The sequence below is a fragment of the Hippocampus guttulatus genome, chromosome 23 (assembly GCF_054856545.1).
Source record: "Hippocampus guttulatus isolate MCC_2025c chromosome 23, RoL_Hgut_1.0, whole genome shotgun sequence".
Classification (NCBI taxonomy): Eukaryota; Metazoa; Chordata; class Actinopteri; order Syngnathiformes; family Syngnathidae; genus Hippocampus; species Hippocampus guttulatus.
Genome location: NC_141283.1, coordinates 524,103 through 551,832, shown reverse-complemented (window position 1 = coordinate 551,832; position 27,730 = coordinate 524,103). Strand labels below are relative to the sequence as shown.

Sequence of the window (27,730 nt, the reverse complement as noted above, 5' to 3'; positions counted from 1 at the left end):
TGACGAAAACTAAATGGCAACGGGACAACTAATACGATAAAGGTTATTTATTTTTAGTGCATCCATTTTGTTGAAGCGTGGAAATCGCAATCGGGAGTGTTACATCGCTGCTTTAAACCAAAATCGCAAACTTTTTGTGACTTTTAGGAGATGGGTTCTTCCAATATTTTGGTGGGTCTCACTAAGATATATTTGCTAGCATATTTCATATATACCAAATCAGACTGGCTTTGAGGGCTGAAAATGAAAAACACTGATAACTAACAAACGTCAGTCCACACCTTTGTGTTTGAGTTGATCAAATCCCTCATAAAAGGCGAATTATGTAAAGAATAACAACAACGAATAAATGAAGCAAGGCCTGTCGCATAACACGCAGATTTTGGCCGAGCCTAAATAAATCCATTCCAGATATTTAATCTTGGGCTTCGCTGTTTGTTTTTGTGTTTACGGAAGAATGTCAGCCGTCCGAGGAGACGGCGCGGAGAAAGGTCAAAACCGCGAGTCCCCCGGAAAGACTCGGCAAACATGATTAAATTCTAATTTGTTATAGAAGGGATGCCATTTATGATTATCGCTGGTAATATCGGCTTCCCTCAAGGCTTGAATCCACACGAGCGTTCCATACAAGCGCTGCGGTATAACGAAACTTTCATCCAAAAAATCGGATATATTTTACATTACTTGAACAACGCAAATATCTTGGGGAGGGAAGTAATAAACGACTCAAATCATGTGGTTGCACAAGTGTGCACACCCTCTGATAACTGGGATGTGGCTCTCTTCAGAATTAACCAATCACATTCAAATGCATGTTAAGTGGAAATCAGACCACGCCCGGCACCATTTTTAGTGCCTCCGATCTGCAGCAAATCACATTTCAGATGTTCTTGTAGGCTTTTTCTGACATGTTTGCTTTCTAGCATCAGCCTGAAGGTTCCGTGCCGACGAGCCATTTCAAACTTTCTCCTGTTTTTTTCCAGCCTTATAAGACCCCAACATGTCAATCAATCACACTAAATCTGCATCTATCTGTCATCCTCACTTCACTGCATTTATATATTGTTTCACATTGCATCATGGAGGTTGAAAAAAAGTAACTAATTTGACAACCTGAGGAGTACAAAGTGCAGATAACCGTTTTCAAACGTAGGGAGTAGTGAGCAGAAAATAGATAAAGTCCAGATACCTGAAACATCAGGAATTTATACGCACACTGCTACGTGCCAATCTCTTTTCTTGACCGCAATGCATGTTAAAGCTTTGTTTTGAAATTTGGGTTAACACTATGGAATGGGCACACATCTACACCCCAAAAAGATGTAAACACGGGAGGCCGAGATCTTCAACGGAGAGGATGGAGACAACAAAGCCTGGTGCTGAAAGGTTGTTAATCTGTGATGGATCTTTGGCTCTCCGACACAGCGGTGATGGTGTCGGTCGGGAATGTTGCCGCCTGCCTGCATGAGGGGAACATGTGTTGCTTTGTGCGCTATGTGGTCCGTGCACTCATTAGTGCGAGCTGCGGTGCAGACTAGCTCCAGTTACAGTAGTAAACACCACCTTTGAAGTTTTAGTGGAGGCCCGAACAGCCGAGCAGGCCCACGAATGAAAAGAGTGGCAAAAAGGTGGTGGGGGGGGGGGGGGCGGGGGGATTATTGAGGAAAAAGCAAGAGGACAATGCGGTCACGTGCCCAAAAGGTTGTCAAAGTAAACGATGCACAACATATGCACCTGTCTACAAAAGAAACTAGAAACTGCCCCTCATTCTGGTGAAGCTCTAGGGGTGTAGCATGATATCAAATATTAAATATATCCAGCCTGTAGTGATACTAAAAAGCTTAAAATGGGGGTAGAATTGTCTCAAGTATATGCTCTTAATTTCCAAAACATCACGTCACCTGTGACCTGAAACGGTTCAGGTGTTGGCAATGCATTATCATTGCGATGCACACACACATACACAAGTGTATGCGTGTGTAAAAAAAAAAAAAGCTTTTTAAATTGGGGCACGTTCATGAGGTTGGGTGTCTGTGTTGGCAAATCGGCGGGGGGGGGGGGCCTTGCAATAAACAGATGTGGAGCCTTTATGAGGTCTTTACAACAGGTTCAGCGGTGCCCAGATGTGTATGCATGCTCGTGTGTGAGAGAGAGAGAGAGAAGCACCAAATGGAAAACTCTCATTAGTGAAACATTGGCAAAACAGGTTGTGTATGCGTGTGTTTAGAGACGGAGGGTGCTGGGTGGGCTCGGGATTGCTATCAATTACCTTCAATGTCACTCAAATAGGTTTTCAAATCGTACCCTTATTGCATTTCTTTCACTTCAGTAAGTGACAGCACAGCCGAAATGCCATCGTAAATTAGAATTTGGCTCACAAGACTATTTAAAAAAAAAAGGCCTCCTGTAACTCTAACCACTTGTAAGTATGGGCTTTCATAAGTCAAAATACCACTGTACTAAACCGAACTCTAACAAACTAGGACTTAGAGACATGATGTCTCTACCTTATATTTCACTTGCTTTAATTATATTTTATTAATCTCACAAGGGGACAATCACAGGTTTTATTTGTATGGTTTAGAACCAGGAAGGTACACGAGCCATTTTATGGCACAAATCACATGAGGACACCGCAAAATTTAAGTTGACTTTTCTTCCTCTTTCACAATAACGTCCAGCGCGAAAAATGACTTGCTGACGCAGCACGGATTTTTAGCACCTTCGCTCGTAAATTTGTAGAAAAACAAGAGGCCCGAGTCAAAATAAAGGATTTATGGCGTAGGAGGGGGGCCTGGAGATTTTAGACAATATGAAAATAAAAAGCCGCTGGGCTTGATTGTGGTCGTCACAGGGATGTGGCGGCGCTCCAACATGGCCGACTTTATTGCTACATCTGAAAAAGCAAGCAGGCGAGCGAGCGAGCGCGGCGGGGACGTCAACAGATTCAGAGACCATTAGAGGCAAATCTTTTTCCTGACGTGGCCGAGGCCTCCAGCGGGCGGCGGTGGCTGGTAGGGACCCGGGGCCCCTTCTCAGACCAACTTCCAAGGAGGGCTCAGCTTACCGAGCTTTTTAAATCGATACCCCGCCTTTCTTTGGGTTTACAGAAATCCTTACGTCACTGAGCGGGCCTCGCTATTAAAGTGACTTTTATAAACATCAAGAGGGATGTCGGAATTCATGCTTTTAAGGGGTAAAACAGAGTCAAACGCACAAATCGTTTAGCACCATTTTCTTTCACCATAACACTCTCGCCCCACCGAAAACCTACTAGCGACATTTCCGTCTGTTCGCGGAATCATTTCGCAAGACATCCACATTAAATTAAGTATGCATCCGGAAAGTACTCGGTGTAAATGACATCCTTTTCGGCAATCATCTCACGGTCGCAAACCTTTTTTTTTTTCTCAATGCACTGTTGCATAGAATTGGACTCGATGGGTCCCAAAGAAACTTGTACTGACCTTCTGGAAAGAGGGGTTTCAGGACACAATGTCAATGACAGACGTGATGTAAAGGCTCCATCGTGAAGCTCAAGACGTCCGTGACAGGGTAAAACTACAGAAAGAAGAAAGAGCGCTTAAGTCTTGAATCTCAGACTGCTTTCTTGGCAAACGGAGCGAGGTAATTTTCTCTGTGCTTACAAAAAGACAGTTGTATGCGTCACTCAGTATTTCATTCAGTTTGATGACTGTGGACAGTGTCTGATGGTACCAAATTGCAACTAAAGCAGAGCACACGTCTCACCTGTTAATTGTAAAAAATGTTTTTGAATCCGGACAAAATATGGCTTGTTGACTCTTTCAGAGGTTCCACTGTGATTAAAATCCAGTGGTTTATGTACCACTGTCCTAGTGTGTGAAAACGATTTTTTCTTTTTTTTTTGCGGGCATCTTGGCCCTTTTGGGCCAGCACCGCAGATCAGAGGTTTGGGTTTCACGGATCATAGCAGGGGAGCATTGAAACTGGAGACTACGACAACAAACAGGGCCTCTGTATTTTTAGGTTGCCAGTATAAAATCCGCTTTTCACAGTTTGATGCGGGCGTAGCCAAACAAACTGCGGCCTTCAAAATAAAAATAGGACTGGGGTTCACAACTGGGATGGGATCATTGCTACATTCATGTATGCAGAGACACATGAAGCGGCGTTCCTCTATTTTTACATTTACACCAATACAGTATACATATAAATGCTTTACAGTACGAAGATTAAAAGACATGCAGTCATCCTGCACATTTCATTTACAAGAACAGAGCGTGAGAAAGGAAGCAATTAAGTGGATGAAAACAAGCTAGGCAGGCACTAGAACAATACGTGACATTCAAAAACTCGAAAATAATTGCATTATTTTAAGCCACATGACTGCAATTTACGCACCCAGAAAGGCAACAGCATGCGGAAAGTGTTTTGCACACCATTTATGTTATTTTGTCTCTACCTAGCGGCTAAAAAGGACATTGCAACGTAGACATTAAATGCAAATTGGAAAGATTTCTAGTGTGCAAGAAATAAGAGGACGTGGAAATTCTTGGACTTTCTGCAGCTGTAGTTATTTAATGTTGACGTATCAAACCTCTAGCAGTACTCCAACGAGTACAATATGTACAACTGTTGAGCAAATTTTCCTCCAAAAATAAGTCGATATGATTGACCGAAATTAGTCAAGCACATAATGCAATACCAAATTAGTTTACCTTGGTCAAACCAGACTTGCAAGAGCACCAAATTGAACTATTTTTATTTTAATTGCGAGTGTAGCCGTTGGTATTTACCTGGGAAGGATGATGGTGCCAAGCGTCCATCTTGGAACGACGTCTCAAAACTCGCCGGGCCAGTCGGTAATAATCCGTGGAAAAAATATAATCCACAGGAGCAAAAGTAACAACAAATAAAAAGTGAGCTCTTGTCAGGTTCGTGGCCAATGTCCCTCTAAAAAAAACAGCATTCGCTGGTCTTGACAATTTAATGGTTATCATATCTAATTAGCCAATCAGATTTAGGTCCTGTGTTGCAGGTGAGATAAATTACGAACCGACTATTGACTGAGACATTTTAACCCATCAAGTTTTGATTTAAGACATTGGACTGAACTTTATGAAGTGACAACATACAACGTTCAAGTCAATGCCCCCTTTGCCATATTAAAATATTTAATCAGTGTCTTTAACAACCAGATGAGACGGAAACATGGCGTATTGTGTGTATCACCCAAGAGGACATCAGTACTTTCCCTATACACAAATGTACTGTCTAAGTATAATCTACCGGTAATTTATATTTATAAGCATCCAAACAAACAGACGTGTAAAAAGTCCCAAGTCTCTCCCTTCTTGTCATGCTCTCTATGACAACTGGAAATGCTCACAAGGCACACCCACATAAATGCCCAACCCAACTGTATTCGGTTAAGGCACCTTGAAGATCATTTCAAATGTGACAGGGCTGTTGCGAAGAACTTACTGCGAGGTCGGAATGTAGGATCCTGTACTGGCTGCTCAGTACAATACAGCTGAAATGACAACAAGAAGGATGGGAACATTCATAACAGTGTTAATGTGAAGAGACTCACCTGCCTTTTGCGTGTGCAGTCATCTTTGAGATCAGCGTTTGTTGACAACTTTTACACTTGTGAAATATACATTTTAATTGCCCGGAGCATGACTAAGGGTTCTATGAAGGCCATAGTTTGACCCAGGAAGAGATTATTTTCATTATTTCTGATGGAGTTGGGTGATGGATTGTGTATTAATTCTGTATTTCCTTTTAGCAGCTGCAGAGAGGAGCTACTTTAACAAAAGCACAGGCAGTGCTGACAGCTAAAAAAAAAAGTCTTCTAAATTTGACACACCACAAAGATGAGTAATGGTCACAACACTGCCCAATTAAAAAAAATGACAATGAGACTTCAAGTTCACCCCCAAAACATAATCACCCAGCTCTACTTTACTACCAGGAAACAAAAAAAATGGACTTTTAGAGGTTCCACTGAATGTGTAATGTAATGTGTGACACTTTGGACCACAACATGCATTAAACAACATACTTTCAGGGCCAGTCAATCAAAATGTCAAAGTCACATTCACAGAGTACAAGTGTGTCCAAAATATCAATTATCTGACACAGTACACAAATAATCCATGGAGTTAACGTTAGAGAATGGAAGAGGAGGACGGACATTTTGTTTGATGAGAATCCAGCCTGGCCTGGTCCTGAAAGTGAAACGACCTCTTAAAAAGGTCTCTTGATAGGATTTATCAAGGCACACCAGCACAGACCACGAATATGACACTCGCCAATTTGACAATATTTGCTTTAAAAGGATGTGGTGTGTGTGTGTGTGGTCACAACACTGAAAAAATACAGTAAAAAGCACATTGCGATGAAGTTGTGTGGGGAATAAGTGCATGTGGCTATAGCGTTGGTTACGTGATATAAGTCACATGATCTAATAAATACACAACTTTTGTTCGTGTCTCTCTCACAAACACATACATACGCATCAAAGACTTAAAGGCACATTGCTAATGCAGTAGGACCTACACATGAGCTCTTATCGTCCATGTTGACACGCAACAAAACATAATATAACCCTTCGGGACCAACAGTACAACATTTGGTATTTCAGCACACACATCCAATTTGTCCTTATCTAATGGAAAGAGTGTGTGTGTGTGATTTATATATATATATATATATATATATATATAAACAAACACACACACAGTGTGTTCTTTTTGCAGAAAAGCAAAAATTCTCCAAATTTGGCCATGTTTTTTTCCTTTCCAGTATGGCAGAGAAAACGTTCCAAAATTTTGGTTATGAAGTTTTGTTTGTTTTTGTTTTTTTAATGCAAGCATTTTTGTTCCCCATTTGGCAGGGACCCATGCACATGATGATGTTGTTGTCCACTGAAAAGCAAAGATCTCCAAAAGTTTTTCTGTGATTCATGAAAAACAATTACTAACAAAACGTTTTTGTGATTTAAAAAGGTCTTCTTGCTATGAAACAAAAAAAAGTTTTCGCCAATTATTCATACTGATAATAGCAAAATGACAAGTGAAATATTGTAATTTCTTGGGGATAAAAAGAAAATGAAGAAAATTACAAATTGAAAATAGTCAATAAAATTTTGTCACGATACAAGTTTTTCATTGGACGACAACACGCACACACACACACGTACTACATGCATCGCCACAAATTTCCTTTCACAAACAAAATGGAATCAAACAAATTCATGATTAAAATAGTTTGTGGAAGGGGCTACAAATTTAAATCACCAACTTTGGAAATACTGTACCTAATTTTCACTGGACAGCAAACACTCATTTTTTTCTGAGCAGACTCACACACATTTCAATTTTGTTGTTGTCCACTGTAAAGCAATGCATCACCAAAAGTTTTATTAGTATTGTTATAAAAAAAAAAAATTAAATTTTGGCAAAAAAGTCCAAGAAAAAAAGTGTGGTGTATAATTTTTGGGCGCAAACATATGAAGTGTCATGCTTTTCATTGGACAGCAACACGTAAGACTTCCAGCAGAGGGCGAAGCATCATGTACAAATGTTAGAAAAAGAAAAAAGCAGTCAGGGGATGTATAAAAATGTTTCAGGGACAGGGGAAACGTTCTGGGCTCAAGTGGGAGTTTTTGACCCCCGCCCACCCACTGACGACAGTACAGTTCTGTAAAGCAAGCACTCCTCCTGCGGCTTTTCTTTCAAGTACGAAGACAAGGGAGAAAGTGTGGGGTCCAACATGGACCAATACTTGAGGAGGAGGAAGGAGGGCAGGGGGGCACAGCTTGGATTAGCAGCAGCTGGGCCAATGAGAGCGTGTGTGTGTGTGTGTGTGTGTAGCCCCTTGCACAGCATTTCTGCAAAATTGCTGCATGACAAAAAAAAGGTTTTCGTGATGAAAATTTAAAAATTTCAGTCTTCCTCTTGGAAGAGAGAAAAAAAAGATCCGAATATGGTGGGAAAAATCGCTGCGTTTGAGTCTTTTCAGAAAATGTTATTTTTATCCAAAGCTTTTTCAAGCCCACAGAAATCAGCAGGCTGTGATGGGTAGTGTGAAAGGGGCTTGCGTGTGTATGCGCGCACGTATGTCTATGTCGGGCTACCAGCCAATCAGGTTGGCCTTGGCCTTCTCTGTCAGCTTGCGTACGCGTCCCTTGGAAGAGGTTCCGAAGGTGATGGAGGAGTCCTCAAAGAGCAGTTGCCTCTGCTCCTCCTCCGAGTCATCCTCGACATACCAGGCTGAGCGCCGCCCCTGGTTACGGGTGCGCATCGAGCCCACCGCCTCATCCTCGCCCTCCTCCTCAACTTCCTCCTCCTGGTGATCCGCCGGCCCATCCCTCCGAGTGCCTCTTTGCGTCCGTGGCATGGACATAATGTCCTCGTGCGCTCTGCGGCTGCTCCTCCTCAGCGGCAAAGGCTCAGGTGTCTCCGAGGTGGTAGGAGGAGGTGGAGAAAGCGGAGGAGGAGGAGTAGGGAGAGGTGGGGGCTGCGGTGTTACCTCCTCAGTTCTGAGGGACCGCGGCCGGCCCCTCTTTCTCGGCGTGCCGGAGTCCGACGTGACCGCTGCTGACGCGCCGCCCTCGTCGCCAGTGGATTGGTCAAGCTCATCATCAGGGGTGGGGCTGGCATGGTCGTCTTTGCTCCTCCTGCCTCGTTTCTTGCCCGGGGGTCGACCGCGCCTCCTGGAGGGGCTGGCCGGAGTCGCCGGGTCTGCCGGCGGGTCCGCTCGGGATTTACGACCCCTTCTTCCCACTCCAGCCGTCATATGAGCGCTGTGGCCATTCAGGAGGGCTGTGCTCTGGGAGGGGAGGCTTTCAGGAGACCCTGGGAGGGCAAGTGACACAAAGAAAATCTAAATGTTTGGAGATGCTTTTCATTTGACAGCTGTCATAAAAAGATGGGGCTTTTTAAATACAAAGAAAATGGAATCACAAGGTTGAAATGTGATTTTTTTTTTCACTTATTTGGCTAAAATAAATATTTAAAAATGGAAGAAAAAAACTGATAAAAATCATTTTGCTTGAAACAGGCTTTTGGGATATAACCAATTCCAAATTTAGATTTGGGGGAGGGGGGGGGGGGGTGTGAAGATACTCTCGAAAACATTACCTGATTCTCGTCTTACAGGTGTCCTTGGTTTCCGCCGAGTGCTTCTGGTCACGCCACCTTCTCCAGGCGAAGACGGTGTCGTCCTCTCAGCTGCTGCAGGCGGCGTGGAGGCAGAGACATAATTGTGCGTTCTCAGCGAGCGGGTCGACTCTAGAATGGAGAAAGAGTATTAGCAACACACAAGTAAAGGTCATACATTTTTAAACGTTGTCTTTGTATATTGTTTTTCCCCCCTCCAAAATCACTTACAGGAAAATGTATTAATTTACAAAAAGATTGATTTAATAATAGTTGTCTCATTTTGTGTACAAAAAAAAAAAATCGCAAGGAAAAAAATAATCAGTTATTGTGCTTTCAACCACCTACATAAGACGTCACATGGTTAGGCAGTATTTGTATATGTAAAATGAGATTTTACATTAAAATGTTTTTGGGGAATTTTATCAATAAACACTTAAACAAAAACAACTGGTGTCGCGTGATCTGACCTGTGGCGCTGGAAATGTTCGTAGACGCTGAGGAGGGCGGCGAGTGCGCAAAGTGTCTTGCGGCGCTGCGTGTGCGTCCCGCTGCTGGTGTGTCCATCTTCCCGTTAAGCAGCGGCGGCGTGTACTTTGGGGGGAGGTTCTGTCTCAAGGAGGGGGGCCGTGAGGGAGGTGGCGAAGGCTCACGCCTGCTGGACACTCGGGACGACACGCGCCTCTTCCTCTCTGGGCTACAAACAGAGGGTGGGTTATATGACTTGTTTCAACTTCAGAATCACCAGATTTTGGAGTCATACCTGGAAGCCGCGCTGCTGGGGGGAGACTCGCTGCGGTGGCGTCTCTTCACCTTGTGCCGCGTGGGTCGCTGCTCGGGGGTGGAGTGTTGGGCATGGCGCTCGGCAGTCCGTCGGGTCAGCTTGTTCGTCAGGCCGTGGATGGCCTGGTAATCAGCAAGGATGGAGCTCATGTGCTCCTCGAAGAGTGCAGACAGTCTCAGACTCATGCTGTAGATCTGAATACACACACACACACACACAAAATTTCAGTTACTGAATGCTGTAGTTCGGAAAGAATTTGGTCCATGAACAGAATACCGCCCCAAAAAAAATTTTCGACTGACTTTTCAAAGAAATATGCACACATCCAGGTGTGTGTGTGTTTGTATGCATGTGCATGCGTGCGCTTCTCTCACCCTGGACTTCTTACTGGGCGTGTACGCTTTGGAGTTGCTGAAGATGAGGCGCACATCCTTGCAGAGCTGGATGGGCGTCTGGTACTTGTCTGTAGTCAGCGTGTTGAGGACGGTGCCAAAGTCCATTGGAGAGTCGACAATCTGGAGGTAATCCTGGCGGAGTAAAAGTCTATTAATGATGACTGAATAACCATACACACAATAGTTTAGACACTCGAGTAAGAATTGAACAGCTTTGGCCCGCATGAAAGAAAAAATACCCCACCACCCCAAAAAAAGACACTGGCTGTCGTGTGCATGCTTCACCTACAGGGGGTGTTAGAACACCTAATGCAAGACTACAAAATCTCTGGCCATCTGGCCAAAATCAAATCAAGTCATCATCCCTGATCTAGCCATCATTTGATACACAAACTGAGCTGCATGGCACGTCATGACAAAATAAGGATAACTTCAAAATATCAGGATATTGTACGTTACTCTGCAATTGCCAGTCCGCCTCATAGTTCACCAAGCAAAGCACGTTGTTCGTACCGGATACTCCTGCAGGTCTACGGGTTCTCGGAAGGGCTCGGAGTCCTCGCACTGGAAGATGAGGTCCAGTAGCTCCTTGCAGCGCCCTCGCCACGCTTGAGGGTCGTACGAGGGTGGTCGCGTGCGCAGTCGCTGCCGTGTTAGACGCCGCTCCTGCGAAGGACACCGTCATCATAAACAATGAGGGGAAAACAAACTAGCCCATTCAGACATGGTGGAGATCAGCGGTTTTGAAAGTTTTCAATGATGAAGTACCGCCTCAAGAAATACACACACAAGCTCAACAAGAATTGTACCTGAATGAATAAAAATCGGTTTTAAAATAGTGTAAATGTAATGTACTTAAAAATGACGGAAACATACCCACGCTGCATCTTCTAATATCTTTGACTGTATTTCACATTGTACATGCATTTTATTTGACCTTGTGGTTTTGCGTGGAGGTTCCTGGCATACTGGTGTCCTCGTCTTCCTCATTCTCCTCCTTCAAGCAGAACACGCACATTAATCTTCGTCGACCAAATGTGTACTTCGTTCCAGCTTTGAGAAACGCACCTCGTCTTCAGAGTCCGAGAAGGTGGCCTTCTTCAGGGTTTTGTAGAGTGGCATTAGGTCTGTCACACTTTGGTCCCTGAGAATGGAAAACCAAATATTCATTCAGTTTTAAATGCATTTCATAACATATTTCATGCCACTTCTAATGGGCATTATGAAATAAAAGAGAATTAAACAAAATAATCGAACGTTCCTTTATATATATATAAATATATATTTTTTTAAATGCCATTGATTCATTCAAAAGCTTGGGGACACCGTACTCACTTGATGAACTGCAGCATGAGGTCGGAGACAAACTTGGCCGTGGTGACGATGAAGGAGCCCGGCTCGTTAAACGTCTGCGCGTTGTGCTCCACGTAACGAACTTCCCACATCAGAGACGACAGTCGCCTGAAGCCAAAGTGCGCGCACACTCTATAATCCACTGCGCTTCATCCTATCACACGCGCAAAGTCGCATTCCGATACCTGTAAAAGCGGTTGACCAGCCTTTGGCGTATGGTGCTGAGGTCTGTGACATAAGCCACCACGGTGCAGTAGGTGGGGTAGGCTTGAAGGTCCACCGGGAAAGCAAAAGGCGCCGCTATGTCTGAAAACAAACAAAATGGTTGGTGTTCAACTACCGTACACAATCTTGTGCCTGTGACAACACCCAAAACGCAAGGAATCGGGAGTCTTCAGATCAGAATATGGCCTTCTGGAAGCAGTGTTTTACATGACACAGCTGCAATGAGGCAAGGCGGGACGATAATCAACGACGATGATGATGGGAGGATATCCTACCCAGGGTGCAGAGCTGGTCGATGGCGCTGATGATCCGCTCGCACTCGTCGGCGCGCGTGCGGCAGCCCCATTCGCCGTCCAACGGCACGTACAGGAGATCGCGATGCTCCTCCTCCGTGAGCGGAACACTGGTGCCCAATTCATCCGGGAAGGACGCTGAGGAAGAAGAGACTTCGGAAAAGTGTGACTTACAAGATGCTTGCTGTGTTGTTGCAAGGACTCACCCTCATCAGGAATGAGCTCCATATCCCAGGGACTCATCTTCTCCGTGTCGCCATTATCCCAGCTGGAACCAAAGATGAAGTGTTAGCAACAGGTTTTTACAATGATTAGTTTAAGAATATATATTTTTTCCAGAATATATCCCATTCCATTGCCCCGTTTTCGGTCAGTTGCTGTTCATCTTACATCTGAGAATATAATGTCCTTTGAGCTCTGTATAACGTTTGTGTGATGTTTACCAGACATTGTAGCACAGAAACAGGCTGTCCGGGTACTGCGGCTGGAACGGCTCGTGACTCTCGATGGTGCCGAACCACCAGGCGTCGTCGATCACGGAGCGAAACCTATCACCTGCGCACAGGAGATCACGGCTGAAATGCCGCCGCTTCACGCTAACACACGCCGCTTCGTTGACGCCTTACCAATACTCCACTGCCTCTTTCTGGCATTGTCAAACTGCTGCCGGAGCACCAGGAAGTCGATGACGTCCGGCATGTCGTGGTACCTGTGACAAAAAAGTAGCACATCATATGATTTTATATATATATATATATATATATATTTTTTTTTAATGGAGGAATTTGAGGTGCAGCTCGACATCTTTACTTCATGGAGAAGGATCCTCCAGTCAGTTTGCCGGTGTCCGGGTCTAGGAAGGCCAACTTGAGGCAGCATAATGTGGGCAAGCCCACCTCATACTTAATCCCCACAATCTTCATCAGTTCCTGCTCCTGACCGCACAAAAACAGCAAAGACCTTGTTTAAATTATCTGATGAGTAAAATCAATAATTGAGGTGACCTAAAAAGTAACCCCCCTCCCCCTCATTTCAAAATAATACACAATCTGTGCGATTTGTATCCCCGGGAGTTAAATGTTATCAATGCATGATAAAATTAACTGCCAAATATATTTCTGTTATAGAGCAAAGTGTCATGAACATTGATCTGATTGCATGTTTCATAAACAATCTCTTGAACACAGCAATTGTTGCTTGCAAGGAATCGAAAATAACCCTGTGAGATACGCTGGTACTGTATATAAACAGTCATTTTTTGAGTTACTATTTTACTCTATTCTTACCCGTAGCTCCATCTTGTGCCATGGTTGCTTCTTAGGGTTGATGCTGTAAATCTTTTTTTGTTTGGCCATCTCCACGTATGCCTCGTGGCCCTGACGGAAGTAGTACAACTGCAGGCACAAACGCAAACATTACCCAACATGACAAAAGAAGCGGTCGGAGAAATACCTCACCTTTCCTAAACATTACTTGGGGATCATCGAATCTTCACGTACCTCGTCTCCCATCTGTGGAATATAAGGACATCTTCTGGGAAGCAGGTCCGTGATCCAGGAAGAGGGAAGCCACTCCTCCAAAGTTAGCCCTTGCTCCTGAAGCTCTGCCCTCTGTCAGACATCATTTGTTTTCAAACAAATCAGATTTCCGCCCCCCCCCCCCCCCCACATGATGCGGAGCATGTTTTCCTTTTAAGATGACAAACCTTCCTTTTCTCTTTTGGCGTCTTTTTCTTTGGTAACGCGCCATCTTTGTCGGCTTTGTCCTTCTTGCATTCTTTCTTGGGGTCACGCTTCTTGTCGCCGTCCTCTTCAGAGCTGCTGCTCTTCTTCTTCACCTTCACGCTTTTCTTGGGCGGCTCCAAGTTGATGCCCGCGTCGGCCGTCCAATCCGAGTAGTCGCTGGAGTAGTCGCTGTGCGGACAAGACAACAATGTCAGGATGCAGGCTGGTGTCTTCGTGTGCATGTATGACAGTGCCTGCAGAGAGTCGCAATGATAAATGTCGCAAGCCTTGAAGTAGGGTTCACCCTGAGCATTCCGTTTGTACACATAGACCCGCTGAGCAATGTAGTTGCGGTACGAGGAGAAATGCAGAAAATCCCAGAATGGGAAGAAAACATGTAATTTTAAGGCCATATCACCGAGCCATACCTCGAACTGCTGTGATCATCCGGCCATGGTTCTTTTTGCTCCTCTTCCTTCTCCTCCTCTGACGAGTGCCCATTGATCTGCCGCACCTCTGTCTCGCCCTGATAACCCAGACATATTTAGAGAGTTGACACAATCTGGATTCGCTCTGTTTGTTCGTCTTGATACGTTGCAGAGTTTTGGGATCTGGATTCTGCGTCGAAAAATAGTCAAAACAAAGTGACTCGAACTCTGTCACACAATCGGGACATCCTGAATTTAGCTCCTTGTCAGAAACATTAAACATTGAGAAGCTGAGCACGTCCATTGAAAAATATAGGAGCTGCTGGAATTCCACCCAAAAGCCCGAACTTTTTGTGAGGAGTACAAGTCAAAAGGAGACTTATTTGACCTAAGAGGCTCTCTTTGGATGCCTCCGTAGGTGTCACAGTTTGCAACAGATTTAAAACTCTTAAAATTCTCATATGCGAACGACAAAAGTTGAACTAGGATGTTTTAAGATTGCTCCCCTTTTGTTGAAGGAGAAAAGGGGGTGTTTATTTGAGGGAGGCGGTTATTTGTCTTGGGTGGATGAAGCACTGGGTGACTAATTGGTCCACGTCCTCTACTTAAGGAAATCTGCTATGTTGCATAGATGTGCTCTACCTCCGAGTTGCTGTCGTCATCGTCAGCCACCTCGGCACTCTGGCGGCTCGTCTCCTCCACGGCTGCCCGGGTCTGGTAACCATGGTTACCCTGACTCCGCCTCCCCTCATCAGACACGCTCTCTGAAGTTGGATGAACCTGCAAACCAGGAATTAGCAAAAGTGATGCCATCATGATTTGTAGACTTAAAAGTCTTACTCTGCTCTCCTTGGGCAGGGAGTGGATGGTGCGTCTCCGGCGTTCCGACTGGTAAATGTTGATCTCCTCCTCCCCTTTAGCCTCTCGCCAGTTCACCTGTTTCCTGCGTAACCAAAACAGACAGACTGTAAGCACACAAAGGTATCCACGGTACAACAACAACGTGCACAGTAAAACCCGCAGAGGCTAAATAAAGTATGTTGCCGTCGCCGTGTTGCGCTGTTTGTTACCTGACGGAAGCGTCCTCCAGCTCAGGCACCAGCACCCGGCGGCTCCATGCCACCAAGTCTCCCTCGGTGGCCATCTGGCTGCGCGGGGCGTTGCTGTGCATCTGCCGCACACCCTCGATCTGCCCGCTGCGACGGAGGCCCACGTTGGGTGGCGAGTGCACCTCTGTCGGAGAACTCACAGACCCTGAAGGATTTAAAAACAACCATTAATTTCCATATCTGATGGTTGTAAATGCGGTGTGTCAAGTTAAAGTTTTGGAGCAATATTATAATTGGTATGCAGATCCCTGAGTCCCTGGACTGAATGCTTCTGATTTTCCAGGAAAAAAATAATAATACAGCAAATGGATGAAGCCTTAGCACGAATACACAAAGCATGAATACCTCTGCTGACTCGGGAGTTTGCGGTAAGAGCAGCAGCGGCACCAGGACCGGTAGCAGCAGGTGTCTCATTGGAGCCCAGCCTCTGGTCCTGTTCCTGTTGTAATCTCTGGATCATGGTATCCAGAGGACTGGAGCCATCCACCGCCTGCTCGCTGACCACTTGGTTTAAGCCTGGTAAACAAACAAACAAACAAAAAAGAAACAAGAATGAATACACGGAATCAAACAGTGGAGTTTGTTGCATTCGCCCTGTACCTTTTGATGATCTCTTAATTATGTGCAGTCAGTAAGTTGCTTCAAGTGGCTTGTTAACTGACATTCAAGTGCGGTTGTTCCTCTAAATGCATCTCGTTAAGCACATAAAAAGGGGGATAATGTTCTTGTCTTGGCGAATGACTCCATCATATCTTTCAGTCTAACTGGACAGGCGTAGTCGTTGACAACCGTGACAAACATACTACCAGACAACACCTGAAAAATTGACATAATAGCCCTGAAATATGAAAATGGTCAGCGGGCTGGATTAAAAAACAAAGTGGGCCATGCTTTGTCCAGCCCCTGCAGTAGACCTTTGACATTACTGCTATGACAACAAACCAACACAAAAAGCGTGTCAACGACGTTGCACTCGTACCCGAGGAGGTGACACCCATCTGCGGGATGAGCTGCTCGTCCCGGCAGCCCTCCCGGCCGGGCACCAGCCGCTGGTATCGGGGCGGATGGGGGTTGCCGTCCACGTCCACCAGGAAGGGGGGTGGCATGAGGTGAGGCGCCTGCTGGGTCTGCTCGTCCAGCACGTAGTTGTTGGCGTCGCGGATTAGCGGCCGGTAGTCGGTGTGGAAGAACATCTGGTCGGCGATCTTCGATATGGCAGATCAATGGAGTCAGGTGATGACGTCGTCATATGTATGTGTGTGTATGCGTGACCTCACCATGTCATACTTCCCGCTGGAGCCGAAGCCAAAGATCAGCAGGTGACCATGGGAGTCGGTGGCGGCAAAATGTTGCCCATCCGGACTACACTTGCAGTCAAACAACGCCCCGTGCCCTTGACCTTCGATCTAGGACCAAGGAGGTGACACAAATACGACCATTCATTTTCTTTTATCCTAGAGCTGGAGCCTATCCCAGGTGACTTTGGGCAAGAGGCAAGGGATTGCCGGGCACATACTGTATAGACTAGGCTCCAGCTCACATCTACATGCCAAAGGTACGAACTGTTATTTGGCAGGGTTTTTTTTTTGCCTTGACTTTGAGAGTAAACGGGACCATCGTCAATTGTTGAAAACAAGTTAGAAACATTTTTTCTTGTTTTTTGGAGGAAGCTGGAAAATATTAATCACATTGCCATTCATATGCAAAGTGTTTTGAGTTACAAGCTTGGTCGTGTAAATGAAATAAACTCATCTGAAGACACCGCTGTACATCTTATATTCGTTTACTTGAGTCGATTTTTAGACACTTTCTTTCAATATTTTACTGATCTTTGCATCAATTTCCGCCCAAAATGTGGAGGAGAATAGTTGCTGCAGCGACTCTTTGTTGTGTATCCATTTATTCATGCAGTCCAGACGCCCGACTCAAAGTGAAACATCTGCATCACATGTGTGGAGGACAAACAAAAAGAAATGCAGATCTTTTTCCAGCGCCAGCTCACCATGTTGAAGTAGGATCGGATCTTGACGCCTCTGGCCAGGTCCCACACGATACAATTGCCATCGTGCCCCGCCGAGAATAGGATTCGGGGATCGAAGGGGTGCGGCTCCAGTACAAACACCTCGTCCTCGTGACCCTGTCCAAATGAACTGCCTGGATTAAGGTTAAACATTTCAACGACGCACCGCGTCCATAAAGGCGTTGTTCGCCCTGGAGCATTTTTTTTATTTATGTCAGTTACAATTTGACAGCACTTTATGTAAATGAACAGGGTTGACTGTGTACAGAGAGTTGTTAGGGCCCGGGTACTCCGGTTTCCGCCCACATTCCAAAAACATGCATGGCAGGTTAACGGAACACGCTATTTTGTTCCTAGGTGTGAGTGTGAGTGCGGATGGTTGTTCGTCTAAGTGTGCCCTGCCATTGGCGGGCAACCAATTCAGGGTGTACCCCGCCTACTGCCCAAAGACGGCTGGGATGGGATCCAGCACGCCCCGTGGCCCTTGTGAGGTTAAGCGGATTAGAAAATGGATAGCTTGTGTTAATGTACTTAAAATAGACATACGTACCATCAGGACGTGAACCAGGTTCCCAGTGATGGAATTCCAGACCTTCAGAGTCAGGTTGTTGGCTGCTGTTATCACCGTGCTGTCGTGGCGATCCCACGCCACCATGGTGACCTTTAGCTTGGTCACCTTGTCTTCTAGTGGTGGTGGGTTGTACTTCCTACAAGAAAGGTCCCAGTGGAGATATTGAAAATCAATTATTCATCAGGCGAAGCTCGGAGGAAATTTGCTTGAAAGCAATAAATAAATAAATAAAAATAGGTAACCAAATGAACAGAATTCCGTTTGTTTTGTGCTGCTGTTCCATTGCAGTTTTTTAACGGTTTGAAATTACAGTGAAAAATCTCGGCCAATTTCTGTTAGCTCATCTACGGAGTTTCGGCTGAATGATGCTTTGAGGGGCAAAAAAAACAAAAAAATACATATACCCTGGTAATTTAGTCTGCATGTCCAGCAGGATGCTCCTCCAGCCTTGAGGCTGCAGCTGCCAGATGCGCGCCGTGCCGTCCCTGCTGCCACTCACAAATCTAAAAAAAAAAAAAAACCCAAACACAAGAATAATCCCAGACACACACACAATAATTCAGCAGCCAAACTAACACAAAAAGAGCTCCTCACGTTTAACGATTAATGTTTATCCAGTTCATCTTCAGTATAACTCACTTGCTACACAAGGAGACACACAAACTTACCGATCGCTGCAGTGTGAGAACTGGATGCTGTCAACTTTGTCCTAGTTGACAAAGAAAAATATTTTTAAAAAATAGACCTAGTTTGTGTAGTACAGCTTCCCAAATCATGGTAGTTGCTCACATAGTGGGCTCTGCGTTACGATTCTTTTTTTACTACATCAACACATAATGAGCACTTCTTATATTTATAAATTTACATCGACGGGAACTGATACACTTGCAAAACTTGAAACGTTCAATGGTTTGACTGACTGTATGCGACTCCAGTTCTGAGATCTTCTCCGGTTGTCCTGAGCCAAAGTAATACACTCTGATGATGTGATCCGTGCTTCCCGTAGCCAGAAACATCCCACCTGTGTGCAAAAAAATCCTTTTTCTGTATGAGTGGATATTTTGAAGTCACCTCATGGTGTTAAATGTTGAGACGGGGTCATATGTAAACAATAGTTTGAGAATAAACAGTTGTATTCACCTGCGCTGAAGGAGGAGCACATCATCTGGACACCGGGTCTGGAACGCTCAGTGAACTTACTTGGCCTCTGACTGGATGGAAGGAAAAAGATGATGTCAGTACCAGCAATGACAAAGGAGGGAAAAGTGCCATGCTTGGATTTTTTTTTTTTTTTTGTTGCTTTGTCTAGGACTCTGTGTACTTTTCTTTATTTTAACAGTTTAATAAGGGATTCTACTCTGTGAGAAGTGCAACATAAACACAATTTACTTTCTTTATACATATACCCATGTAAATTAAAATAAATATATATTCACTAAAAATAAGAAAAGAAAAAGGTGGGAAGATGTTTGATATATTTTTTTGGACATTTCTTTTCTTGCGTTTTTAAACTTGATAAGGGGTCAATTTAACCTGCAACATAAGAGTGCTTTAAAAAAAAGCTGGTCCAGGAACAGATGAATTCATTTTAATCATAATGTCAAATGGCGCCCAAGTTTGGAGATTCCGCTGTAGTGTCCAGTCCATATGTTCATAATAATGTTATTTCCGAACAATAAAGAAAATCTAAGTGCGCTCATTACAGTGGCAGCTGTGTCTCACCCGAACTTGAGTGTGCGTGCGTCCCACTGCCAGAAACAGATGGTGCCGTCAGCACCCGTGGAGGACAGGTAGCGCTTGGAGCCGCAACACAGAGGAGAAAACTGCAAACACAAGCGGTTTATAATAAGTTGAAATAATAACTCCCAGCATAACCATGAACTCCCGTTTATCTAGGGGAATAAGTTCAAGACCCACTCACAATAGGCGAAAGTCTGCGACAGAGACAAAAGTCCACTCGCTTACTAGCAACATATAATGTGAAACGTCAGAGACGGGCTAACAAAAATTAGCATAGCTATTCCTGTTATGGACGCTGTATTCTCATACAGTAGAAGGAGACTTTTCACCTGAAGAGAAGTGATGGAGGCGGCGTGGCCCTCCAGCACAGCTAGCGGGGCGCACGTCTGCAAGCACCACACGCGGATGGCCTTGTCGCAGGAGCCGGCGGCGATCATGGTGTTCTCGTAGCTCACCGCCATGTCGGAGATCTCGGCAGCGTGCCCACGCAACGTTGCCAGGAGACACCCGTTGTCCGTGCTCCATATCTTCACCAAGCAGTCATCGGAACCCTGAAGTCGAAGCCGGAGAAAGGAGTCCGCGCATCAGAATGACTTTAATGTAGGGCTGGTTGATATGACGTGCATTTCAAAGAAGTCACAATTATCCAGAGGAAAAATACCATTCAAAATACAAGGGTGGCAAAAGGTCATCAAGCGAGTATCTATTATTTTGTCACCCTCCCCCCCAAACAATAGCAACAGAGAAACAAAAAGAACCACAACACCACCATGGTGCCAAATATTGGAACAGTAAAGATCTGTTTATTTAGTGCCCTCACCAGCTTTTGAAACTGCAATCACAAAATTGGAGGTGGCAAAAAGTGGTACAAAACAGATACGGTACTTTGGTACTATTTAAATGGAAGGTAGATTATCATTATTATTTTTTTAATTTGCGTTCTATTATATTGCGATCTTGATTTGAATTCGATTAACTGCTTAGCCCGAGTGAGGATCTTTTGGAATTGCCCAAATGATGTCACCTATCTCAAAAATGTGTTTGTCAGTTCACTTGCATCTCAAAGCACCACTGCATTAAGCTTATCGTTAGAGAGCAACAATAGCTTACAGCTGCATTAATTGAACAGTCAAGGAAAAAATAATCAACATGTCCGTCACAAGGTAAATATGATTATGAAAAGAGACTGCAAACTGGGGAGGGGGGGGGGGGGGTGTGAAGGAGACGGAGGATGAATGTTAATTCTGGCATTTATCCAGCAAGTGCCTCAGAGGAAACACTCTCACTCTCCAGTTGTGAGGAGGAAAAGTGGGAAAAAAAAAAGAAAGGGGGAGGGGGGGCGCGTTGAGAAACGGAACAAAGGAGGGGCCGCAACGGGAGAAGAAAAAGACGGCGATGCGAGCCCAGGAAATGTACAAACGCAGAGACATAACGGAGGAGTCAATGTAGTACCGGTGCATGCACCCCTGACCACCCCCCCTTCCTCCTCCGCAGCCATTTTTAGACATTTTATGGCATGAAAGCTGCAAATGGAAGCAGTTAGCATTAAATAAAGCTCAAATAAAGTACGACAATCAGAAGACAACAATGCTGAAATACGAAAACCACAAGGGGCGGGGGGTGCACAATGACATTGACAAACACGCACACACACAAAAGTTGCATCTTTTGATGATGGACTCAACCTACCAGAAGAGAGACACCTCTCATTTTTAAAGTACTAATGTCCTAAAAAAAAATCCTAAACAATTTTAACAATGGGACCGTAAATACTCAAGGCTACATAAGCTCACACTTACGGTGAATATGCGTCGTCCAGTCCTGTCGAAGGTAACGCAGTAGACTGAGGAAAGGTGTCCCAAAATTCTCTTATGCATCTTCATGTGCTGATACACTGCGGTGGGCACCAGCTGGCGCAGGCGGTAAGAACCGTTCAGGCGCCGGCCGTGGCTGGTCTCCACTGACACGAGTAAAAAGATGCACAATGTGAGAATGCAGAAACTAAACAAAAAAAAGTCCCACCCATAGCAGCTTCCAAAGCCTGCTTAAGCAAATTGTTTACACTCAAAACACGGTGGCAAACATGAGTGCTAGTTTACTCAAGAGGCACAGTTTAGCCCATTTAGTCATAATTTATGTGTATTTACAGTTTCAAATAATACGTATCCATCTGTTTTTACAATCTAAGCCGGCGGCTATTTTGCCACTTGCTGTCGACTGAAACTGACATCACAGTGCCAAAGGCCTCAGGCAACGACCATCGCGGCTCACCTGTTTTTTGTTTTTGTCTTTTAGGTTTGCTCATGTGACGTTTGCACTGTGATGTCATTTTTAGTCAACAGCAAGTGGCAAAACAGCCCTAGCGACATGTATAAACCCGGCCATTTTTTGCTTTGTAATTCATATTCCACAAAAGTAATATTAATCAAAATGCCAGGTTTAGACTACTAAAACGTTCTTGTTTTGAATGGAACAAAATCACAAGTGTTATTTACCGATGTTAGCTGGGCTCCCATAGATGATAGGAGGCTCTGGTGGTCGTCCGCAGTGGAGCGCCGCCAGCGCCGAACCCTTCCACACCACATGCTTACAACCTGGGCGACACAAAAACAGATCAGACCTCATGTGCCCTTGCGTATAGAAATCCATTTCCACACACATCCTTATGCTAAATATCAAATCAACACTCAAACAAGCTTTCCATAAGTGTGCGTCGTCTAAGATATGTGCATTAGCTCACTTTTGCTGGTCCGAAGGAGATTCTGTCGGCCGGCCCCCAGCAGGCTAGTGAGTCCCGGCACACTGGCTGGGACATCGCGCTCCAGTAGAGGACACACCCTGGAGCACACGTGCAGCAGGTGCTCAGGACTGATGTGGCGGTATAGCTTCACCTATATGGTCATACAGATACACCGTCAGATGGGCAAAGTTCATCAAAACACTTGGCAACATTCATCAATCAGCTGCATTTGCACATAAAAATGATTCAAAAAAACATTTCTGAAGATAGAGATATGGGATGGAGCAATAAATAAAAAGTAACATGATAGGCAAAGGAGAAGAAATTAAGGTTCAAGCTTCTTGATTCACATTTGATCTAAAACAAACTATTCAGTGCCAGTGAGATTAAAAAAAAATGTCATCAATAGGAAAATGAAACATAGTCCAAACATTTCAGGGATGTGTGGGAACCTGACAATTCTTCAAAAGGGAAGAAATAAGGAACATAAGATCATATTACATGGAACAAAGTCATTCTGTATCAAAAACAATAATTCATCAAATGTGTAACTTGTCCATCCATTTTCCGAACCGCTTGATCCTCACTAGGGTCGCGGGGGGTGCTGGAGCCTATCCCAGCTGTCTTCGGGCAGTAGGCGGGGGACACCCTGAATCACTTGCCAGCCAATCGCAGGGCACACAGAGACGAACAACCATCCACGCCCACACTCACACCTAGGGACAATTTAGAGCGTCCAATCAGCCTGCCATGCATGTTTTTGGAATGTGGGAGGAAACGAGAGTACCCGGAGAAAACCCACGCAGGCCCGGGGAGAACATGCAAACTCCACACAGGGAGGCCGGAGCTGGAATCGAACCCGGTACCTCTGCACTGTGAAGCCGACGTGCTAACCACTGGACTACCGGGCCGCCCACTTGTATTGCATCCAAAACTAGAATTAGCCATAAATCAAAAGGGGATTACATTTCATTAGTGACACTTGTGTGTAATGAATAAATGAACTAATGTGAGTTACATTTACATTACTTCAGAAAATGTATTTTTCCTAAACCTCACACAGTATTTGCACTGCTTATGCAATAGGGTGGCATCGTATGTGTTTCGCAAGGATTCGGTACATTTTATTTTGAAATTCACACCCAAATCTGTATTACAGGGACTGTCAATGAACACACATGACATGTTCACACATTCAAATACTGACATGCAACACACACACGGACACACACACTATCCATTCTCTTATCAGTGCATGAGCAGCCTGAGAAATACACACACACACACACACACACACACACACACACACACACACACACACACAATTAATGGCCACCCATAATTACATCCAACATTACTGCTGGTACAAGAAACGTGATTAGCATACCACAATCCACACATACACACACACACAGATATTAACAATGTTCTCTGCACATAATGGCTCCCTGTACATAACTGCAAAAGAAGCAGTCTTAATAACTGTCATTGTCCGCAAGTCACATGAAAGCACAAGCACCGAAAAACCAAACATTCTCAAGATGGCTCGTCATTCACTGAAAAAAATTGACATCAACACGTGCAGCTGTACAACCCCTTCTCATGTAATAATGCAAAAATATCGGCCTTTGATTTAATTTAGGCGGCCCGGTAGTCCAGTGGTTAGCACGTCGACTTCACAGTGCAGAGGTACCGGGTTCAATTCCAGCTGCGGCCTCCCTGTGTGGAGTTTGCATGTTCTCCCCGGGCCAGCGTGGGTTTTCTCCGGGTACTCCGGTTTCCTCCCACATTCCTAAAAACATGCATGGCAGGCTGATTGAACGCTCTAAATTGTCCCTAGGTGTGAATGTGAGCGTGGATGGTTGTTCGTCTCTGTGTGCCCTGCGATTGGCTGGCAACCGATTCAGGGTGTCCCCCGCCTACTGCCCGAAGACAGCTGGGATAGGCTCCAGCACCCCCCGCGACCCTAGTGAGGATCAAGCGGTTCGGAAAATGGATGGATGGATGGATGATTTAATTTAATGCATCTTAAACCATTACCTCTAATTAATAATGCTAATTAATTCCTATCTCCATCCTTGCAGTGTAAAACGCACAACACACTTGGGAAGCACAGCAACAACAAAATAGTATTAAGCTAATTAATAATACAAAGGTGACATCACGGAAATATTTTTTTTTCTTAAAAATTAATAGCATTTGCAAGATTTAAGAGAAGAATTAGAGGCAGTCTTTGATTGACAAGCGGTGGGAGGGGCATGCAGAGACAGCGAAAGTGAGGGAAGGGGGGAGAAGGAGAGAGCGAGAGAGACTATGTGTACTCACGCTGAAATATATTTTGTAATTCCATAAACATGAGAATTTCACGTACTCTAATCCCCATTTATAAATATATAACATCCACGTAAGTGAGTGGAATGCAAATATTCAAGTCAGAAAAATCACCCCAAATGCATATTAATGGTTTACAATAAATAATAATTAATCCGATTAATAGCAAACTATGTACATTGCACATGTATAGTCCATTGCTGTTGTCAACCATATGGGGTTTAGAGTATTCTCTCCATTTTATAAAACGCGATAAAGGCTTACTTATGCGCTTTTTAATTTGCATAATATGAGCAATAATTAAGTGCAATATTTGAACACATGCAGATGGATGACACTAATTTATCTATGAGGATTTGGGGACCTGAGGGTCTGCTGTGTGAACAAATTAAAAGAGGACAACGAGGAGACATTCGTCTGCTTTTAAACTACTGTCGAGGTACCCTTGAGCAAGGCACTAATACCACCAATAGGTGACGTCAGCGTGAAAGGTTGCGGTTTCCCTCTGACATCTCTCCTTGCCTGCCTGCATGTGATCCGACTCCGCCGTGTGGTGTGCAACAGCGGTGAGAGTCCATCCAATTCACCCCTAGAGGGATTCTAATGAGAATTAATACATTAAAAAATAAGAGGTCAACGTTACCTCTCATCTCCATGTCCAAAGTAAAGCCTCCAGTGGAAAAAAAGTGTATCCAACAACACCTCTGTGTGTTTCTTCCTTCCTTCTGAGTGGCAGCTGCTAATCCGTATTCAATGCAAATATGAAATGATTTGTTTAAAAAAAAAGAGAGTCAAATAATTCAGTTTGGAGCCGAAGAGGAGTTTTGTTTCAGTGTATGGAGCAGGCTAGAAGTGAGCGAGAGTGAGAGACGGTGCTCCAGTCCAGTCCAGCCTGCCTGCCCGCACCCACAACACTCGTGACGTAGCAACAATTCCACGCGCGTTTAAACTGCACTTTCCCCTTTTCCCTTGCGTGGGACACCACTTGGGTGAGGATGCCAAGTCCTGACTGACCTGAAAAGCCTCATCTTACCTTGATTATTTTTATCAAAAAAAAACTGAAACAAAATACAGGTTTTAAAGTGTTTTGCTGTTCGCATGGGGAAAAATGCGGGAAATTCAATTCGTAAAGTTGCCGTGTTGAAACTTTCTCTCTGCAAAAGACAGAAGCTCCCTTACCAAATTGTCATACGTCCCGGGGTGTTCCTGCCCGGTCCAGTCCAACCTCCTGGGCAGCAGCTACACACGAAGCAACACACGAAACATCGTTAAGTGTTATCATTAAAAGTGTTGTTTTTAAAACATGTCTAAGAGAAGTGAAGCAAAAAGAGGCGACATTGCAGCGCCCGCGCATCTCTCCACTCCACATACCTCCTTATCCTCCACCTCCTTGATCAGCGTCTGAAAATGGATTTAAAAAAGACAACATGACGCCTCATGGCCGCCTTGATGCGTTTCAAACGAGTCCCTAAATTCTCAAACACCAACCTCGGCTGCTTCTTGGCACGGTCCGGCTTCGAGAAAGCGGGCGATTAGGAAGTAGAGCTCTGGTGTGGGTCGGAGGGGAGAGAGAAGAAGCACGGGGTAGCTGCGTTACAAGAGGGCTACCGATCGCGGGGAGGGAGAAGGGGGGACATATACGACAACCTCGGCCCGCTCCACGAGCTCCGCTACTCACCAGAAGTCAACTGCGCGATGTGTGGCCTGTCTGAAGCCATGTTTTCGGCGTGCTTCGGCGGGGGCAGCGCCGGAGACGGGCCGCTGGGTGTCGGTGGCTGCCCTGTAGCTGTCACTGTTTATCCACCAGGAAGAGGCTGCCTCCATTCAGGCGCTCGAAAACAGGCCCGGCTCGGCTCAGCTCACAGTGCTCCTCCGCGCGGTGACGATTCTAGTGCCCCGCGGTGGCTTTGGTCGCCAAACACCGTCGTAAATACCTGGGACGCAAACCATGAGCAGACATGTGTTTGTATGAGGGGAAAATATTGATTTTAGTGGTCGAGTTTTAATCTTACGTAGGTGTTTTTATCCAGATCCCCCTCCCCCCTTCAAAGGGGAAAATGCGAGCCCTCGGCGGAGGGATATCAGAGGTGTGTTTCACGCACAGGCTACTGTGGAGGGGAGCTTGTAATGGCAACCTACTTGAGGAAGAGAGAATTTGTTCGTTACTTGAAAGTGGTCGATACCTAACATCGAGACGACGTTTGACTCGTTAATAAGTAACGCTTGAGTATTAATCGAGCTGCGGATGGACACTTAAAATTTTTAGACGTAAAAGATGGCTGCCGAATCTGTGCGAGAAGGCTAGCTAATCCCTAAAAGCCAACTTGACGTCGACGTTTGTTTGCTTAAGTGTTCGTTTCGTTTTGGTGTTACTCGAACAAAATGTTTCGCTCACACACACTCGCCCTCCCCTGAAAGCCTGCTCGGCGCGGAAGAAGTGCATCTCTTTATCGCCGCCTGACACTAAAATGGGGGAAGGGTTGTTGTTGGCGGCAGAGGGGGCAACAACGTAGCCTGATGAAGGAAAATCTCGTGAGTTAGTGGAACAGCACGGAAACATTGGAGTAACATTATGGTAATCATCACGAATCCACCGGAGGGACACTTAACTCCTGGTTTTCCTAAAGCAGTTTCAATTCATTAAGTGACTCAATACACAAATTAACAGTTGCCAGTATGTCTCATAGCTACCATTCAGTGTACATAATCACAGTAAGATTCACCGACGGCCTTGCTCAAGGGCACGTCAGCATCCCCCCCATCATGTTCCATGCGTTGTAGGTCTTGACCCTGGAAGATCCCCAAACTAAGGGCAAGAACATTTGACAGGAAAATGAAAAGCCATCAAAACGCAGTTTGGTTGGAAAA

At 44.9% G+C, this 27,730-nt stretch overlaps 1 protein-coding gene across 3 annotated transcripts; it reads right to left on the bottom strand.

The window, feature by feature from the left end:
• Window positions 1–5,916: 5,916 nt before the first annotated feature.
• On the bottom strand, window positions 5,917–26,747 carry LOC147185567 (PH-interacting protein-like). 3 transcript variants are annotated; one of them, XM_086104207.1, is made up of 40 exons: window positions 26,541–26,747; window positions 26,351–26,409; window positions 26,234–26,263; window positions 26,042–26,101; window positions 22,532–22,682; window positions 22,287–22,385; window positions 21,591–21,751; window positions 20,121–20,342; window positions 19,774–19,874; window positions 19,192–19,262; window positions 18,972–19,072; window positions 18,720–18,760; window positions 18,456–18,554; window positions 18,031–18,187; window positions 17,463–17,597; window positions 16,738–16,866; window positions 16,440–16,665; window positions 15,806–15,976; window positions 15,422–15,605; window positions 15,192–15,294; window positions 14,994–15,131; window positions 14,352–14,449; window positions 13,905–14,112; window positions 13,699–13,809; window positions 13,486–13,593; window positions 13,010–13,134; window positions 12,826–12,908; window positions 12,643–12,754; window positions 12,406–12,467; window positions 12,182–12,352; window positions 11,867–11,987; window positions 11,664–11,789; window positions 11,397–11,472; window positions 11,266–11,325; window positions 10,842–10,994; window positions 10,308–10,460; window positions 9,913–10,127; window positions 9,620–9,846; window positions 9,132–9,281; window positions 5,917–8,846 (listed from the first exon to the last, which is right to left on the bottom strand). In XM_086104207.1, the coding sequence occupies exons 1-40, from the start codon at window positions 26,578–26,580 to the stop codon at window positions 8,122–8,124; spliced, it is 5,562 nt and encodes a 1,853-aa protein (XP_085960333.1). In that variant the 5' UTR covers window positions 26,581–26,747; the 3' UTR covers window positions 5,917–8,121. The 3 variants fall into 3 exon arrangements, with proteins under 3 accessions (XP_085960333.1, XP_085960334.1, XP_085960336.1); XM_086104208.1 differs by having other exon boundaries at window positions 12,182–12,337; window positions 26,541–26,746; XM_086104210.1 differs by having other exon boundaries at window positions 19,774–19,799; window positions 20,247–20,342; window positions 26,541–26,746.
• Window positions 26,748–27,730: the final 983 nt, after the last annotated feature.

Excerpts from the sequence above, each read along its gene's own strand:
- LOC147185567 (XM_086104207.1), bottom strand. The coding sequence starts at position 26,580 with ATGGCTTCAGACAGGCCACACATCGCGCAGTTGACTTCTG. Across the intron at positions 14,450-14,993 it reads ATGACGACAGCAACTCGGAG|GGCGAGACAGAGGTGCGGCA; the intron begins GTAGAGCACATC and ends CTGGGTTATCAG. Across the intron at positions 11,473-11,663 it reads CTCATGCTGCAGTTCATCAA|GGACCAAAGTGTGACAGACC; the intron begins GTGAGTACGGTG and ends TTCCATTCTCAG.